The sequence below is a fragment of the Canis lupus genome, chromosome 1 (assembly GCF_011100685.1).
Source record: "Canis lupus familiaris isolate Mischka breed German Shepherd chromosome 1, alternate assembly UU_Cfam_GSD_1.0, whole genome shotgun sequence".
Taxonomy (NCBI): Eukaryota; Metazoa; Chordata; class Mammalia; order Carnivora; family Canidae; genus Canis; species Canis lupus.
The window spans coordinates 45648270-45665586 of record NC_049222.1 but is presented as its reverse complement, the minus strand read 5'-3'; the positions used below and the strand labels follow the sequence as shown (position 1 = coordinate 45665586).

Genomic DNA, 17317 nt, shown 5'->3' with positions numbered 1-17317 from the left:
CATGAGGATAATTTAATAAAATGAGCTTTCTTTTCTTATGAAATCTTTGAAGAAGAGAATCATTAGACAGAGGCTTGCCTTGTACTCACCCAGGTCATGAGGCATGTCATTTTGGTGATGTGCCTTTGGCAAGAAGTCCTTAATTAGAAATTCCTCGAGAGCTGCTCCCAGTAGGTGCTTCCTGAGACAAAAAGACAAAATAATTTAGCAGGGAAGCCCTTACTAAGGATACAGCATCCAGGCTCAGGTGAATGAAAGAAATAATTTACTGACAGCAAAGCTGTCATGATGGGGTGCTGGATTTTGAATGAAAGTCTCTCTGTCATATTAGTAGTAAGTATCATTTTTATTATTCAAGTTTAAATATATATATTAGACAGTCTTTGATTTTTAAGATAATTTGTATAGGAATGCTAAATAGCTTGAAGTATTACTTTGGTAAAAGACTAAAACTTGTTAGAAAACATTCAGTAGATATATTTAATTTACCCTTACAGAATCATGTAAAGTTGTTTTTCGACTGAGTTCATTTCTAATTATTTTTAAAGTCAAGTAGTTTGTTTCTGCATAATGTATGAATGTTTCTCTAAATCAAATGAAGTCTTTGAATTAGACTACGAAATTGGAATTTTTCTAGAGTACTTACTGGGTTGTTTTTAAAGATTTCCTCCTTTTGCCATCATTGATTTAAAACATTAGAGTGATGTTGATTAGGAAGGTTTTGTACTTTTCATTAAATTCCTTAAAGTATACCCATATGTGCTTAAAATCTTTGTTATAAAGTTAACAATTTATTACCATTGTAATACCATCACTGTTAAAAACTAATCTATGAGAAATAAGTATAGAGTAAGTCTGATTAATATTTAGAAGTTCTTCATTTCACTTTAAAAGAAGAACCCCAAGTGATTTTGAACAGAAGGAAAGATTGAAGATAGTATTGATTGGTCTCTTTTCATTCAACATTAGCTCTCATGGCTGGGAGTCAATTTATATCTGTTTATTGACACCTTCTGTTGGTATGAAGAGGAGGAGTCTTTCCTTTACACACGAGTTATTCTGGGTGTAAGTAGAGTTGGTGACTACACATTATCATTTTGGAAAACTCTGTTTTCCCCAGCTTCGTTACTCTCACTGTGTCTCTCTTGTGTCTTTATAAATGGACAGTCAACGCTGGCTTGGGCGCGAGCATCTGCAGTATGCCTGAATTTTAACTGTATGCTAATTCTATTACCAATCAGTCGAAACCTTATTTCATTCATGAGAGGGACAAGTACCGTAAGTACTAAAATATCTGAAAATTTTTCAGCTGTTATAATGTCCTAATATAAGTGCCATGGAAGACCAAGATGTGCTTTACTCTGAAATTTGAATTGAAGTATGTTTCTTTGTCTGAGAGAACACAATGGCTAAAACTAAAAATCACAAGTTGGTACATCTCTTTTGACTTTTGCTCTTGCCGTTCACTCCCAGCAAGACATTGGAGTCATTGCTCAGCCTTTCCCTGATGCATTTGCTCTGTTGGAAAAAGATGGCTAATAGAATTGACCTGTCTCACAAAGATAAAAGAATTATAACAGTTTGAAATATTACCATTTGTAATTGAAAGGAGACAAATATGCAGTTGAGCCAAATGCCACTAAGGACACGTCTTTCAGAGCTCTCAGCCCAGGAATGCACAATCACAGCACACAGGTTTCAGTATGTAGATTTTAACCCCTACCACACATAACAGAATACTTCCTAATTATATTGACTTGATTGTGTTGGGTACTGTGTTTCCTGCTGACTAGAGTAATGCACTGTACAGAAAAATGAGAACGTCAATAACCGTAACTAGATGAAATAATTTATTATATAATCATCATCAAAATTTTATGAATATTTAGATGTAGGTGAATATAGAGCCTTTCTTCATGTAATAAGGAATACTTTAGAATCTATTTAAACTACATCCATAAGGATGATGGTTTCCATCTCCACTTCCTAAACTAGTCGAGGCACAGACATTAGCAGGTTTATTCTAGAATTTGGACTTATGGTCAGGGAACTATACTACCTCTTTCACTTTTATTGAGTTGAAATTTCAGCAAAGCTAGTAATATCCATTTGATTTTGCTTCTTGGACAAATTAATGGCCACTAACGACTGTGCCCCATTGCACCACCTTCAGGAATGTTGAGGCAGAGCCTGAGTCCCACTCTTAGCTCTCAGGATGTTATTATCACTGTGATTTTTTTCCCCAGATAAGACTTTCATTTTCTGTTACCCCAGTGCTGCAGAGGACTGTGGAGGAGACAGTTAGACAAAAATCTCAAATTCCACAAACTGGTCGCCTATGGGATAGCCGTTAATGCAAGTGAGTGCTTCGTATTCATTGCTCAGTGGATTTTACAAAACCTAATGTTTAGCTTGGCAGTTTTGTTTTCATTCCCCTTCCACCAAAGGCTCACCCTTAAATAAGACTTTGCCTTCCATTTGACCACATAAACATTATATAAATGGATTTTTTTAAGATTTTATTTATGTATTTGAGAGAGAGAAGGAGCACAAGCACGGGAAGGAGCAAAGGGAGATGGAGAAGCAGGCTCCCCGCTGAGCAAGGAATCTGATGCAGGGCTCAATCCTAGGGTGCTGGGATCATGATCTAAACTGAAGGCAGAAACTTTACCCACTGAGCCACCCAGGTGCCCCTAAGTGGAATTTTTGAATTTCTGATTTAGACTCATATAGTTTTCCCTGCAAGCCTGCAGTTTGTCAGGGAAAAGCTTATGAAATTTCATTGTCATTTGTGAATAATTAAGCTTGTTGAGATCATGACAATAAATACCTAATTGCAAAATGAAAACTGTGCTATTCAATATGATTCACATTGGAAATAAAACTGATCTGTACTCAAAATCTCATTCAGAGTCATAGGAAAATGGTATCATAGGCAGTAAAAGAAAGAAGAAAAAAGGAAAAGTAGGTGAACAGGGTTCTGAATAGTATGGAGCCAGTGGATATAAAAGGACCTTGAAAAGATATGAAGCTTTATAGCGTATAAAGCGTTATTGTTATTTCTTGAATAAGAAAACAAGAGAATTCAAGAGAAATACAATAAAAATTAGCATGCGGGGCCAAGGTTAAGCTCTGATGAGGAAGAAAAGACGCTGAGCAATAACCAACTCATTTGTGGTTTTGTTGGACAACAGATACACTGAAATGAAAGGCTATGTGCACAATAAAGAGTTATGGTTCAGGACTGTTTCTCTCAAACTAATTTAACTATAAAATGTTTTCCTCATTTGTTTTTATCCTCTCATGCATAAAAAATAGCAGAGTAAAAAGAACACTCAAAACAAATGTGGATTTAATTAAGCAACAAGACATGACAGACAGTGCCCGAGTGCCAATTAACACAACTTCGGGTGTGCAGTGAGACATGTGGGGAGATTTCCCCATCAGTTGTCTTCAGTGCCAGATTAAACCAACCCAGGAAATGTCTGCCAGAGTTCTTTGTAGTTTGTTAAGAAATCAGGGTAAGAAGACATCATGTCCTAGAGAAAACTAGCCAAGGGATGGAGGGCAAAGAACAAGCTAATGCATCTCTATGGCCCAAGTGCCTACTTATGGCAGAGTCCACGGAGGTGCCAATAACCTTTAATGTATGAGTTGAACAAATGAAGGAATGAAGACTCAGGGAAGCAGACTTCAGCTTAGATATGGAAGTCTTTTCCAGACCTTCAAAATTATCTAAAATTGGAGTGAGGGTCCCTGAGTACACGGAGTTCCCGTCGTGGGCTATGTCAAAGTGGAGTCCAGATTGCTACTTGGAAGCCTCTTCAGAGAAAGAATTCAAGGAATCTCTAAGTTTCCTTTAAAATCTTAAGAATTTGGGACACCTGGGTGGCTCAGTGGTTGAGCGTCTGCCTTCAGCTCAGGGCATGATCACAGGGTCCTGGGATCAAGTCCTGCATTCTCCCTCTATGTCTCTGCCTCTCCCTCCGTGTCTTTCATGAATAAATAAATAAATTCTTTAAAATATAATAATAAAATGCAATCTTAAGAATCTTTCATCCCTACATTAAAAGAGGAGATAAAATACAGTAAAATGGCAGGAAGGATATTATCCCTATGCAATCGGTTTAAGGCAGAACTGGACTCTAAGAGAAAGAGAGAAGAGTCCAAAAAACCCATCAGAAAACGAATCATCGAAACACATCAGAAAAGGAAGCAGAGAATAAAAGAAAATGTTATCCAATAGGTTTGTCCTTAAACCTTTGGGTATGTATATTTTCTATGTAATCATATACCGATAGAATAAATGCATCAGTGAAGTCTATTGAATGTCTCCGATGTGCAAGATACCCTAAAAGAAGCTGTAACCTTAAAGTAGTGTAGGCAGTACTGTTTTCAGAATGGAGAATAATAATTTACCAGGGACAGCAGTTGATTAGAATCAGGCAACCAAATTATTTTATTCCCCTGCCACTGATTGGTCCTGTGATCTATGATAAGTATGTTTATGCTTTTTCCTCTATGGACTTAAAAGAACAATAATTCAATCTATCCAACTCCAGATGTGCAGACTTGTTGTCAGGTTGTCTCTCGGAAACCATGGACTACAAGGTCATCCACTTGCCACTACTGCAAAGAGAATCAAACCTAAGTATAGCATGGCCGGAGGGCCCCGCCACTCAGTGAGCCCTGCCCCCTCCATACTCCCTGGCTTCTTCTCCTTGGAGATGCCCAGCCAGTAGTCTGTGCCTTTGTTCCTGTTATCCCCTTCATGTTAAATGCTCTTCCTCTTCTTACTCAGTGGATAAGACATTGCCGTATCCAGGATTCCTTGCCAGGCCTGCCACCCCCTGACCTACCAGGTCTGGGCTGTCAGCCCACTTCTCCCGCAGACCTCAGTCACCCCTCCTACTACCAAGTAAGATTTCTCAGACTCTGATCGCCACAGGGGCTGAAATATACCTTATCTGACTTGGCTTTCCTGGCCCCTGGCACATAATAGACCCTCAACAAATGTGGTCCAACTTGAGGATGAACAGGAGTCAGCCAGCAGGCAAAAGAGATTAGAGGAATTTGTGAGAAAGGTACAAGAGGTGACAGAGCAGTTGTTCAGGGGTCCAGCAGCAGCTCGGTGAAGGAAACATAGGGTGTGGGCAGGGAAGAGATTCAAAATGATGCCAGTCGTGGGAGATAAGATAAATTCACATTCTGCCACAAGCGGAATCAGGACACTCTTCCTCCCTCCTTCCATCACAGATCCCTGGAGAGGATCAAGTATCCCCTCCGGGCCTTCTTCTGCTTGAACCCCCACTGCTTTGCTGGGCTCCCAAACATCCCAGGGCTCCCCCCACCCCACTCCCCAGGGTCAGACTGCTTCTGAGAGCAAAGCACTCCTCCCCCACCACCATGGCAACCAGCAGCGCAGGGCTGCTTCCATTCCCAGCAAAGGCAGGAGGGTGGGGAGAAAGCTCTCTGCTTCTCCCAAACCCTGACATAGCAATTATTACATTTCACACTAACGAAGAAATGCGGCTGGCAACTGCGCTTTTAGAAAAAAAAAAAAAAATGCTAAGCCCTGGTTTCATAGATATCCCTTTGCTTTTCACATTTTGTCCTTCTGGTGTATTCGCTTGGGAGCAGCTGAAAATGTCCCCGTGCTTATTTTATTAGCATCGCCCATTATGCTGCTTTTCAAATAGCCGACTGGCTTAATAGAGGTGTGTAACCTTGGAAGAAGTGCATCCACATCGAAGTTGGCGTGCCAGCGCCTAATTTCTCATCCGTTCCTCTCTAAGTTGAACTGCAGGCTTTAATTGGTCAAATCATTAAAGGATGTAATTAGAGCCTGGTGGAAGTAGGCTGGGGAGGAGGGGCGAGACAAACAATGGTATCTATAATCAAGGGCATCACCGAAAACGCAGTGACAGAAACTCTTCTTTTGGCTTCCTGCCTTCCCGCTTGCCTGCCTGTGATAAGAGCTGCTGGAGCATTCTCCAACCACTAATAAATCATTTTCAGAGACCTATAACCCTGGTGGTATAAAAATCCCAGTTTCACAGCCTCTTCGTTCTTATTAATGTGGATCTTTGTGGACTCTGTGGTCCATAGTAGACCTTAAAGACCCTCCAACTAAATAGCAGCACCGTGACCCGGAGCCTCCTTCAGAGGCGGCCTCGAATAGTGACCCAGGCAGCTCCCACCTGCTAGGCTCCAGGGACCTGCTCCAGGACGCAGCTCCTGATGCGTGTCTAAGATTAGTTTACAAACCTCAATACACGTTAGGGACGGGTTGAGAGGAGTGAGCTCGGAGGAAGGGCTCCGAATAGAAAGATTTGGAGACCCCAAGATAGAGAACAGCCCCAGAGGCCCTAATTCTTCAGGACCAGATCCGGAAAGAATTGCTACTAATTCGGGGGGGGGGGGGGGGGCGAGGCATTGGGACCTCCAAGCAGGCTGTCTCCCCCGCCCTGCCTAGCATAATTTAATGGGATTTACAAATGAGTGGCATGCCCATGGTGCCATAGTCAACGTGTTTTCCTGCAGAAATCAGACCACAAACTTAAAAGTTTGAGGACCAGGCTGTGGCTGTAGAAGCAGAGCCAGGATATGTCCCTGGGTCCTTATTTCTGAAGGCTGCTTAATTAGGAGGTGACTAACTCCAAAATGACTGTTATCACTGACAGGCAGGCAGAAAGATAGCAAGAACTGACTGCCCTTCCAAGATTCTCCCTCAATTATGCTTCCTTTCATCTCCTGAAAAATAAAAAGAAGGAAAGAAAGAAGGAAAAGAAACTTTCTCAGGGCAACTGGCTCTAATTGTAGCCTTTATGATTTTTTTGTTCACTCTTCAATAAAAGCTCCTTATTTGAACTCAGAAGTTCACACACCAATTAAATGTGCATTTGTGGTTTGTCCAAGACTGCTACTCTCTTTTAACTGTAGAAGTACTTTGGTGAGAAAGTAGGATTGTGCAAAGACCCAGTTATAGCAACTTTTAGCCTGACATTTGGGTGGATTCTGGAAATGTGTATCTCAGACTCTTCTACGGGCTCAGCAGAAAGTCCTCAGAGGTGCTGGGAAGAGTAAACCTGCATAACTGATGGCATGGGATTTGCCACAAAACTTAAAAAGTTCCTTTAACCAGTGTTGCTTTTGAAAACATTAAAACATGCATCTCGTGTTTGCATCACTTTCACATTGGATTACAGATCTCTTTGGATGATAAGTGTTCCCAGTTAACTTCGATGGAGATGCAGGAGCCAGATAGCTGGAAAGAAGCCACGATAGCCTCTAGTTTCATTCAATCCACCCATTTTACAGATCAGAACGTGGGCTGAAAAAAATGAAGTAACTGAGAAGTATCCTTCTCAGTGTCCATCTGGCTACATTCTAATAACAAATCTAGTAACACGATAAGATTCTGATGAGTAAGAGAGAGAAAAGTCAAACCGTATCGCTATACTTGAAGTAAATTGCACTGTCCACATAGATAGTGTGGCTGTTCATATAAAAATAACTGAAGTGGGGGTGTCTGGGTTGCTCAGTCCATTGAGCTTCTGACTCTTGGTTTTGGTTCAGGTCATGATCTCATGGGTCATGAGATCAAACCCCATGTCTGGCTCTCCACTCAGCAGGGAGTCACCTTGGGATTCTCTCTCTCTTCCTCTGCCCCACTCTCTCTCTCTCTCTCTCTCTCTCTCTCAAATAAAGAAATAAATCTTTAAAAATAATTTAGTGTGGGGATCCCTGGGTGGCGCAGCGGTTTAGCGCCTGCCTTTGGCCCAGGGCGCGATCTTGGAGACCCAGGATCGAATCCCACGTCAGGCTCCTGGTGCATGAAGCCTGCTTCTCCCTCTGCCTATGTCTCTGCCTCTCTCTCTCACTGTGTGCCTATCATAAATAAATAAAAATTTAAAAAAAAAATAAAAATAAAAATAATTTAGTGTGTAAAGGAAAAAATAGAATATATCATGTCTGAAAAATGCAAAATCAGTATCTCTCTGGGTATCTACCAAGTCCCAGCAGCTGTGGAGTTGGTGGGTGGGATACCTTTAGTTCTGAGCCAAGATCACAGTAAAATTAGGGTCGGGCCTCAGAGGAAATCAAATGTTTAGATAAACCGAATGGGCACAAGTAGTTTTCCCTCTGAGAATTCCTGAGATAAATAAAATAAGATATTCTACTTTTTAACTTCTACCTGTAAGAAAGGAAACAAAATGGAGACCTTTGGAGCAAAGGAACATTTCAGACTTGACTTTTAATGTACGTGAAAAAAAGCTGGAGAGAGTAGTTTTCAGTACATTCCCTCAGGAGCTACCTCTTAAACAGCATCTTGGGTTTTCCTATACTACTTCATTAAATTTACTCAGCTCTGTTATGGGAGACCTGGCAATAAGAATAAATAAATAGTTCGATATCTTTGCTCATTCAATAAATGTACTTAAATCTAGTTTAACAGTGTCAAATTCTCATGTGGAAATCAATCTAATAGAAAATAGATTGTGATCAACAACTCCTTACACAGGAGGAGAAAGCCATAGAATGCAGAATATAAAAGACATGGAATCTATCCTTTATTTCCTTTCTGGCTGTCACATGTGGATAATGGAATTGTAAGTGTTGTCACTTAATTTGGCTTGAAGCTCAGTATCTCTTTCTGTAAAATGGGGGCAGCTCTACTCTGTCTGGAGTGCTTTAGTCCATGGAGACTTGAGGACAACCAGAGAGAGAGGGGTAAGGGTAAAGGGGTGGGGAGCACAGGGAGAGTGGCCAGCCACCTGCAACAGAGACTCCAAAGGTTGCAATTAGTCTTAGGAGCTATTTGACTCTAAAGACACTCAGGGAACCATTCAAAGAGTTTTAACTAAGCCCACAGTAGAAATTGGTTTCCAGTAAAGTATAACAATTATTAATCAGTGAAAAGAAGCAATATAACTTAAAGGTCAAACATAGGGCTCGGGATTCAGGCAAATAGGGTTTTATCTCACCTTTGCCTTTGGTGAACAATAAGTGCCATAACTTTTTGAATACTGCTCTGCCAAATGGCAATAAAACTAATACATGAGAATTAAATGAGATAATACACCCAAAGTATTCATAACGGTATTTGGAGGATAGTAAATTTTGGATATATTAGCAATGAGAAATATGACGTTTTAAAAAATACTTTAAGATAATTATCAGAAATTAGAAATTAGGAATAGTGCTGAACATATTTGTGTCCAGTTTAGCAAATAGTTTCCCTTTTATATATAACATATTGGGAGTGATGGCTACTAGACAAAACTTTTCTAGCTTTGTTAACACTGAGACTAAACAAGGCAACCCCTTCATAGACACGGCCACATTTATTGACAAATGGAACATAAGGAAGAAATACAATGTCTTTTTGGTGCTACCGGTACCATACCCATAAGTACCATACCCATAAGAAGGCAGTCAACACCATGGACTCAGGAATACCATCGTGCTTTGCCTTCTTAGGTGAGCTTCAACCAACAGCATATTGGAATTGATTTCTAACTTGAAAGCTGCAAGAAAATATGCAAAAAAAAAATGAATTAGCAGGGAAAACACTACTCCAACAATGTTGCATCTACAGACAACCTCCTGACCCTTTGTCCTTTTCTGGAAGCTCATTGTCACTCAGCAAATTCTTATTAAGCACATACTGGTGGTAAGCAACGTGCCAAGCAAGTGTTGAGGTTACAAGATGAAAAAGTCTTGAGGCATCAGAGTCCATTGGGCAACTTAGATGCAAATAAGTATTCATTAACAATAATGTCTGGGAGCGTTGGTGGTATAGTGGTGAGCATAGCTGCCTTCCAATAATGTCTGGGAAATGTTACAATCAAATATTTGCTGTATCATTGGCAACATTGGTGCCTGTGGAATTGGAAGATACTTGATAGAAAACAACTTTTGAGTTGGGTCTTAGAGCATGAAAACAACTTTGCAGGGCAGAAAAGGGAATGGCTCTGATAAAAAAACTCGGGAGAGAGAGTAAAACTAAATAGCAGATGGACCACAGGACCAAAATGCCACCAACATTCTCAGAAGTTCCTACTGTTACTTTTTCTTTCAATCCCCACACCTCAACCCACAATGTACAACCATAGAAGTTTCCAGAATTTGCCTACAATGCATAGAGACTGCATAATAGTAGCAGTAGTCACTGCTGCTTTTCATGGTGGAAGGGAAAAAAAGATAATCAAATGGGAAGTTATCTACACCCTGGGTCATAAATTCTCATTTCACACTTGAATCTGATCCCAGTGGCCGGTATCAACAGGTTACCCAATAGGGCTTTCATTTGCAGGAAAAGCACCGGGAGGAGGTCCTTGTCTAGATGTTGTGACTATTAGCTTCCCCACAGATTTTACAAGACAGGAGAGAGTGGCATTGGGCACAGGCTCTTCAGGCTAAATGATGCTGTGTTCCTGAGCTTGTTCTCATCATTTAGAATTTAGACATCACCAGTTCTCAGAATGAGAAGCTGAATTTTCTTCTTAAGAATATACAGATTTAAAAAAAAAAAAAGAAGGAAAAAAGAATATACAGAGCGAGGGATGCCTGAGTGGCTGAGTGGTTGAGCACCTGCCTTTGGCTCAGAGCGTGATCCTGGAGTCCCGAGATTGAGTCCCACATCAGGCTCCCTGAAGGGAGTCTGCTTCTCCCTCTGCCTATTTCTCTGCCTCTCTCTCTCTCTCATGAATAAATAAATAAAATCGTTTTAAAAAAAGAATATACAGAGAGGATTAGTTCTATAAATACTAGCTTATTTTGATCCTCTAGGAATAATTTGTGCAAAGATATTGTGTATATGTGTATATGTGTGTGTGTACAGGTAAATATACATATACTCTGAAATATATAAAGGAAGAATAGAAAGTATAATGTCTGAAAGAGAACAAAAACTCTTCCCTGGTATCTATCACCTACGTCAAATGCACATATGCCCATGTATTCTAGAATACTGCTTTGTGATTTCTAGAATAATGCTCTGCGATTTCTTGGAAAACATATTACATAAATATATAAAATATGGAATCTATATACATGCATGTAAAACAGAACGTGTTCTACATACAAAATGGAATTATATATTGGAACATATATAAAATTATGTTGTGATATCCTAATACCTATTCCACTTGCAGAATGAACATATATTGATAAATTAAATTATGAGGAATTGAGATTTACTCTATTTCTTCATATAATTAAAGGGAATGTAGTGAATCACAGCGTACCTTTAGAACTATTCAATCCACTCCATCCAAGACACTGTGAAAGATGCACAAATAAATCACTCTTTCGAGATCACAAAAACCAGAACAGAGAAACTTAACCATAGAGGCATTGAGTTTTTGAGTAGCCACAAGGAAGAAATCCGTATGGCGCGTGTCTGATGTCATCTCCTCAACTGTAGCCATCCACATCGTGGCACATTTGTGCAACCTGCAGCGTTACCACTGGAGCCAGTCAGCTGAAGTACAGGGCCTTCCGGCTACACTTTCCAAACTTGGCAATGCCCCAAATGAGAGCTACCTCAACCCCATCCGGACCTTCCACACAGTGAGTCCTTCCTTGTATGCTACCTAGTTTCTCATCTGAAAAACCCTTCATTTTCCGATCGCTTTATCAGGAACACTGTGTTTCAAAAGCTATTAATAAAAGAGCTGGAGAGAAGTTTCTGCCAAATGTTAATATCAATTTCACCATTTTTTTAAAAAGCTACTTTTTCATAAATGTTGCTAAGAGGTTATGAACAGGAAGAAAAACTGATGCCACTTTATCTATTTAAATCAAAACATAATAAATAAACCTAAACAGGAAATGCAGTAACCTGTTAAAACCTTAATATTTTAAATTTTAAAACAGCTTATGATTAGATATTTTTGCCTTGATGCTAGAATCAAAGAATGTGAAGTGCCATCTAAATCCAGGGATTATAAATTGGATGTCTTCATTTTCAATTTGCAAATTGCTTTTGGATCTCTTCTCCTGTGTCATATTTTGGCACACATGTGCCTGGCTGGTTTGCCAAATCTGATACTGGGCAAAGTAGCTAATTTAATAATCAGACCTGCATGGCTAGTGACATCATTAACACTAATTACCTGTGTGCACAGAGTGACAGCACATGTGGGAAACAAAAACAAAATCAGAAATGTAGCTCCAGAAATCCACCTGTAGAGATTAAGACTTTGCTCTCTCTTTATCTACCTCCTACCCCTCTTTCCCTGGTTAATCAAAATATTGGATCATGTACTGACCTATTAGACTAGGCATCCAGTATGTTGAATAGGCTAAAAAATTGGTATTGTTCAGGAAGAACCCAAAGACAATGCACTCCAGCAATTGAAATGTCTCTGTTAACCTCGGAGCCACCTCTTTCGTGACCGTTTTGCCCGTGCAGCCTTATTTGAAGAAGCAAAATTCAAAGTCTCTTTTTGGGGAAATTCTTCCTTGGCATGTCCCTAATTTATCCTAAGATGACTTCCAATATCTGACCATTGATCAAATAGAGCTACATTTTCTTAGCAGACAACAATCAGAAGCACAAGTTTCAAAGTTATAAATCAAAAACACAGATGCCCTAAGCCTGTGGGAAGGCCTTTGGGGTCATTCATTTGAGCCGCAATTTTATTTGGCACTTGCTGGGGTTAACTCTTTTTTTTCCCCACTAGGCTCTGGAAAGCTCATTGTTATAGACAGCTGAGAATAAGCCTCAATGTTTTGAAAAGACCATACAGTGAACAGTATTTATTATAAGTACTTTTAAAGCAATTTAACAAGATAATTAAGTTATTCCCAATATAGTTATCTCAAAATTTTAAAAGCAATATACTATGTAAGTGCTAATTAAGTTCAAGAAGCCCTCTACTTTGGGGTATTTGGAGAAAGATCAATAATACAAATTGGTACATTCGGAGAAAATATCTGTAACACAAAGTGTATGTTATAGAGTATTTCTAAAGAGATGCAATGGGATTATTTTAGAGGATACGTGGCAACTCACACTAGTCTATAAAAATATGTTGCAAGAAAGGGGAAGTGGGGATTTGCTTTAATAAGCAAAGAAGGATGATTTGAAATTAGCACATCCTATGATATAAACGGATTTCTAAAATGCCTGAGTACACTTGAAAAAAAAAAATCTTTTAAACGTTTTAGACATACCCCTCCCAATTTTATTTCAACTATTTGCTCTATGAAGAAAAAAATATAAACAAGGAGAAGTCCCTATTCAAATTACCTTGAGATCTCAAAGCAGCCCAAATTAATGAGATTTTACTGACAAAAGATACAGTGTGAGTTTATTGAGCTCACGGTCGTCTCAACGATAGTAACACAACGTATGAATACTAATGACTTGGCAAGAGTATGGAAAACTCACAGTAAATACAAAGTGCTTTGTGATTCATATTCTAAAAGGCTATTTAACCATCCCTTGCACTCATGGGTCAGAAATCCAGCCTTTTGGCAGTGTCTACCAGATAAGAATAGCTGTATCTTTATTGATCACCTAGGATTTACAAAGCCATACTCCAAGCCTCCTGAGGTGGCATGAAAGAAATGCAAGTCATGGTCCTTCCAATTAAAAAGCAAGAGCAAGGAATAACTACCAGGGGAACAGAATGTGCAGCTGCTTTATTAGGAATGTCTCTGAGGAATCTCTCTAAAAAAAGTGTTTATTAATGTTAAAATGCAATTAAGCATGGCAATCCACATTTTTATTTTAAAGATTCAAAATTTGAGACTTGGATTTATTTTGCAGTATTTTATCTTAAGATGCATTTTCATATATTGCCTTAATTTCAATTCAGCATAATAACTTTGACAGAAAGGTTGATTTACACAGATGGAAAACATGTAAGTGATTCAATGGCATTTGATGAAATTGGAGCAAAGCAAATGTCTGCCATCAAATGGGACAAAGGAAAGGACAAGGAAGCTCCCTTCTTGAGTCATACAGGGACCCTTTTTGAAACTAACATGTTCCTGATTAGAACATTTTGAATTACTCCCTGCTTGGACTCTCAAGTATTGACCCTAAAATGGAAAAACATAACTAAGACATTAATGTCATGATGCTTGTTTCTTTTAGAACACCATTACTGAATTGCTAACAACAATCGCGGGTGTTACTGGCCTGATCATCTCTCTGGCTTTAGTCTTGATCATGACCTCTTCCACCGAGTCCATCAGACAGGTCTCATATGAGTTGTTCTGGTACACACACCATGTGTTTATCATCTTCTTTATTGGTCTGGCTATCCATGGGGCCGGGTAAGTCCATACTGTGCTCAGAGTATAAGATTTTATGTCTGTGAACCTCAAAATCATCTTAGAAAGCCCTTTGGGTGGAGGAACATGACTGGCAGGGACTAAAAAATACACAGAATGTATGGAAAAGAACATTCACTGGGGCAAACATCTTTTTTTTAGTAACCAAAACTAAGCAACATAGATGGTGAAGTAGTATCTTTATTTTCCTTGCTAACTCTGTTTAGGGAATCTTGATGTGTTTATAAGATGCAGAAATGTTAATGAATGCTGGAAAACAATAGATCTGTGTTTCATTCATAACATATTTCCACAATCCAAATTACATGGGATTAGTCAGGATATATATTTCGGACACCCAGATGTCATTTCTGCTTAACCAAACCACCCACTGGGAAACCTGGTGTGGAGGAGGGAAGAGTGTGCCAGATGGAGCCAGACCCGGGCTCTGCCACTAGTCATCATGGTGGTCATGTGCAAGACCTTTAAATTCTCTGGACCTCAGTTTCCTTGTCTGATTTCTAGAATTCCTTCTTGCCCAAACATCCCATACAATGCCATTAGGTCATTCAACACCTGTCTGAAACTATTAAACTCTATGTCAGAAAGATAGAGAAGTCCCTGAACTATAGCACCCTCAAATACAAGGTTTTCAGTTCTTTAAATAGTCTCACAATGACTCTGGACCAACTAACCCATTGATATCTATTCACTACTCTGCGCCACATTAACTATTCCATAAACTGACTGATGCCTTATTTTTCCATTTCACAATTTTCAGAGCATACTTGTGTGCATGATCCATTTGACTCCAACAATAGTCCTGTCTAATAAAGATGGTGATGTTATCCCTGTTTCATAAGGGGGGGAGGGGGCAGGTTCGGGAGGGTTAAGTGATTCACTCAAGGTCCCAGGACAGATAAGTGCCAGAGTCAGACGTAGGGCGCCAGTCTTCAGACAACCCAACCTTTTCTGGAACAGCCCTCTCCTGGCTCACAGGAGACATTCCTCCACACCTGCAGGAATCTGGCACAGGATGTTGCCAAGACCCTGCCTGGCTCTCCAGAAGATCTTCCTCCACTTCCCGCACCAGCAGATCCCCTCTCCTGCACCTTTAGCTCCCATTGCAGCTCCCATTACAGCTCCTATTGCAGCTACTGAGCCTGGGGGAGAGGGGCTCTCTTCCGTCTTCACTGGGAAGAGCACGGCCACAGAGACGGCAGAGCCTTGCCCGGCATACAGGACAGGGTGATTGTGGGGCTCACCCAGGGCCCTATGGCAGCTCTACATGATTCGCCTCCTCTCTCCTCTTCCCCACACTAACTGCTCCTCCAGCTCAGCCCTCCACTTCTTGAAGGGGGTCACTTCTGCTGCTGCCACTGCCCAAGCCTAAGAGTACCCCACCACCCACCAGCTTGTCTGACACACAGATAATTGTAGAAGGGAGCAATGCTTCCTGCCCCCCAGGGGCATATTTTACCCAAAAAAATGTCAATCCTTCTGTTCATCCTTAAAATCCTAGTCAGTTAATGCTGATATTTGTGCTGCTGCCTGGCTAATGGCTTTCTAGTCTCTAAAAGATCGGCGGTTAGCTCTCCTGATGCTTGATCCCTCATCCTGACTCTGTGTATTTTGGGGAGTAGGATGGATGGTCCCAAAGTGCTCCACCCCCAAGACTGTCAGTCCTCCCTTTCTCTCTGGATTCTTCTCCTGCTACAGGGACACTAACCCCTGTAGCACTTTTAAGAGGCTCTTCATCATCCACATGGGTCTGGAACTCCTCGTCAGAAAAATCATGCATGCACCCCTCCCCCCGCAACTCCCCACCCCCCCGCCCCATCCTGCATCCACACAAGAGGATTTCAATGGGCCAGTGTTGCATTGGAGATATTTTTTAATATCCAAATAACATTTCATAAGATGAAATATTTTAGTCATTTTAACTTAGTTGAAAGGCTTATTTTGGGATAAGGGCTTCATTTAATCTTCTCAGCTTGAAGTATTCTACAGCTACTGTTTACAGCAAAAAGTAATTTGCAAATTCTATACAAAATGCCAAGTAAAGTAGGATTATTGGAATGTGTTAAAGCCCACTAATCTTTCTATTATGGGATAGCATAGATGAAGACATATTTTTTTTTAATTTTTAAAAAGATACTGCCTTTGTGAAATGTCCTGAAGTTCAGATAATATGGAGAATGTTACCTAGAGCTTGAGAACTAAGGTGTTAAAAGTTATAGAATCTTTTCCTCTGGTTCCTATTTATTATTCACCCTTCCCATTTCTGGGCATCAATCGCTCAAGGGAGATTCACAGATAGCTATGCTCATCGAACTCAGAGGGATGTTTTGGATGACTTCCACAAAACAGACTGGGACAAAGGCCGCAGTGTCAGCTCTCCAGGTGGAGGTTTGGAGTCCCCAGGGGCACAGGTGCTCCCTCCCCTAGTGTCCAAGGATGCAAAAGGGGACTTGCTATTCTGCAGGCTACGCAGGACGTGAGCACGTGTGATGCTAATGTCTCTCAGTCTGTGAGTACCATGTTCTTCAAAAATAAGCCAATGTGTTTTATTCATAAACATCTAGGAATTGAACAACTCCCAGATTACATGACCTCATTCTTATGCTTTGTAGCCCAGTGCACCAATGGGTAAACCGAGGAACTTATACCAGAGCGACCTATCAAAGGTCAATCAGTATTGCACTCGTGGCAAATATAACATAGCAGGATTACAGGACTCTTGATCCAGTGCTCCATTCATGAAGGCAGACTTCCTTTTCATCCTCAGATTCATCAATGTGGTCCTGAGGATGCACTTCACACTGACCTATTTTGACCCTGTCAAACATTAGGCCTGCTAGTGGTCACTGGGGGGGGGGAAATATATCATTATTCTGGGCACTTCTTCTGACTTCTTCACTTGAAAACTTCTAGGTGCTCAGAAACAAACCAATAAGGGTAGAAGTTAAATAAATCTGCCAAAGACCCAAATAGTACAAAGTTAGCCAATTAGCCCGAATCAGCA

At 40.3% G+C, this 17317-nt stretch overlaps 1 protein-coding gene across 1 annotated transcript in view; it reads left to right on the top strand.

Annotated features, from left to right (window-relative positions):
* The first annotated feature begins 285 nt into the window (after nucleotides 1-285).
* Nucleotides 286-17317, top strand: part of NOX3 (NADPH oxidase 3) — a 57490-nt gene continuing 40458 nt past the window's right edge. Inside the window, 6 exon segments of the mRNA NM_001101833.1 lie at nucleotides 286-333; nucleotides 970-1065; nucleotides 1168-1278; nucleotides 2275-2359; nucleotides 11432-11577; nucleotides 14114-14295. Coding sequence (NP_001095303.1) covers nucleotides 286-333; nucleotides 970-1065; nucleotides 1168-1278; nucleotides 2275-2359; nucleotides 11432-11577; nucleotides 14114-14295 — 668 coding nt within the window.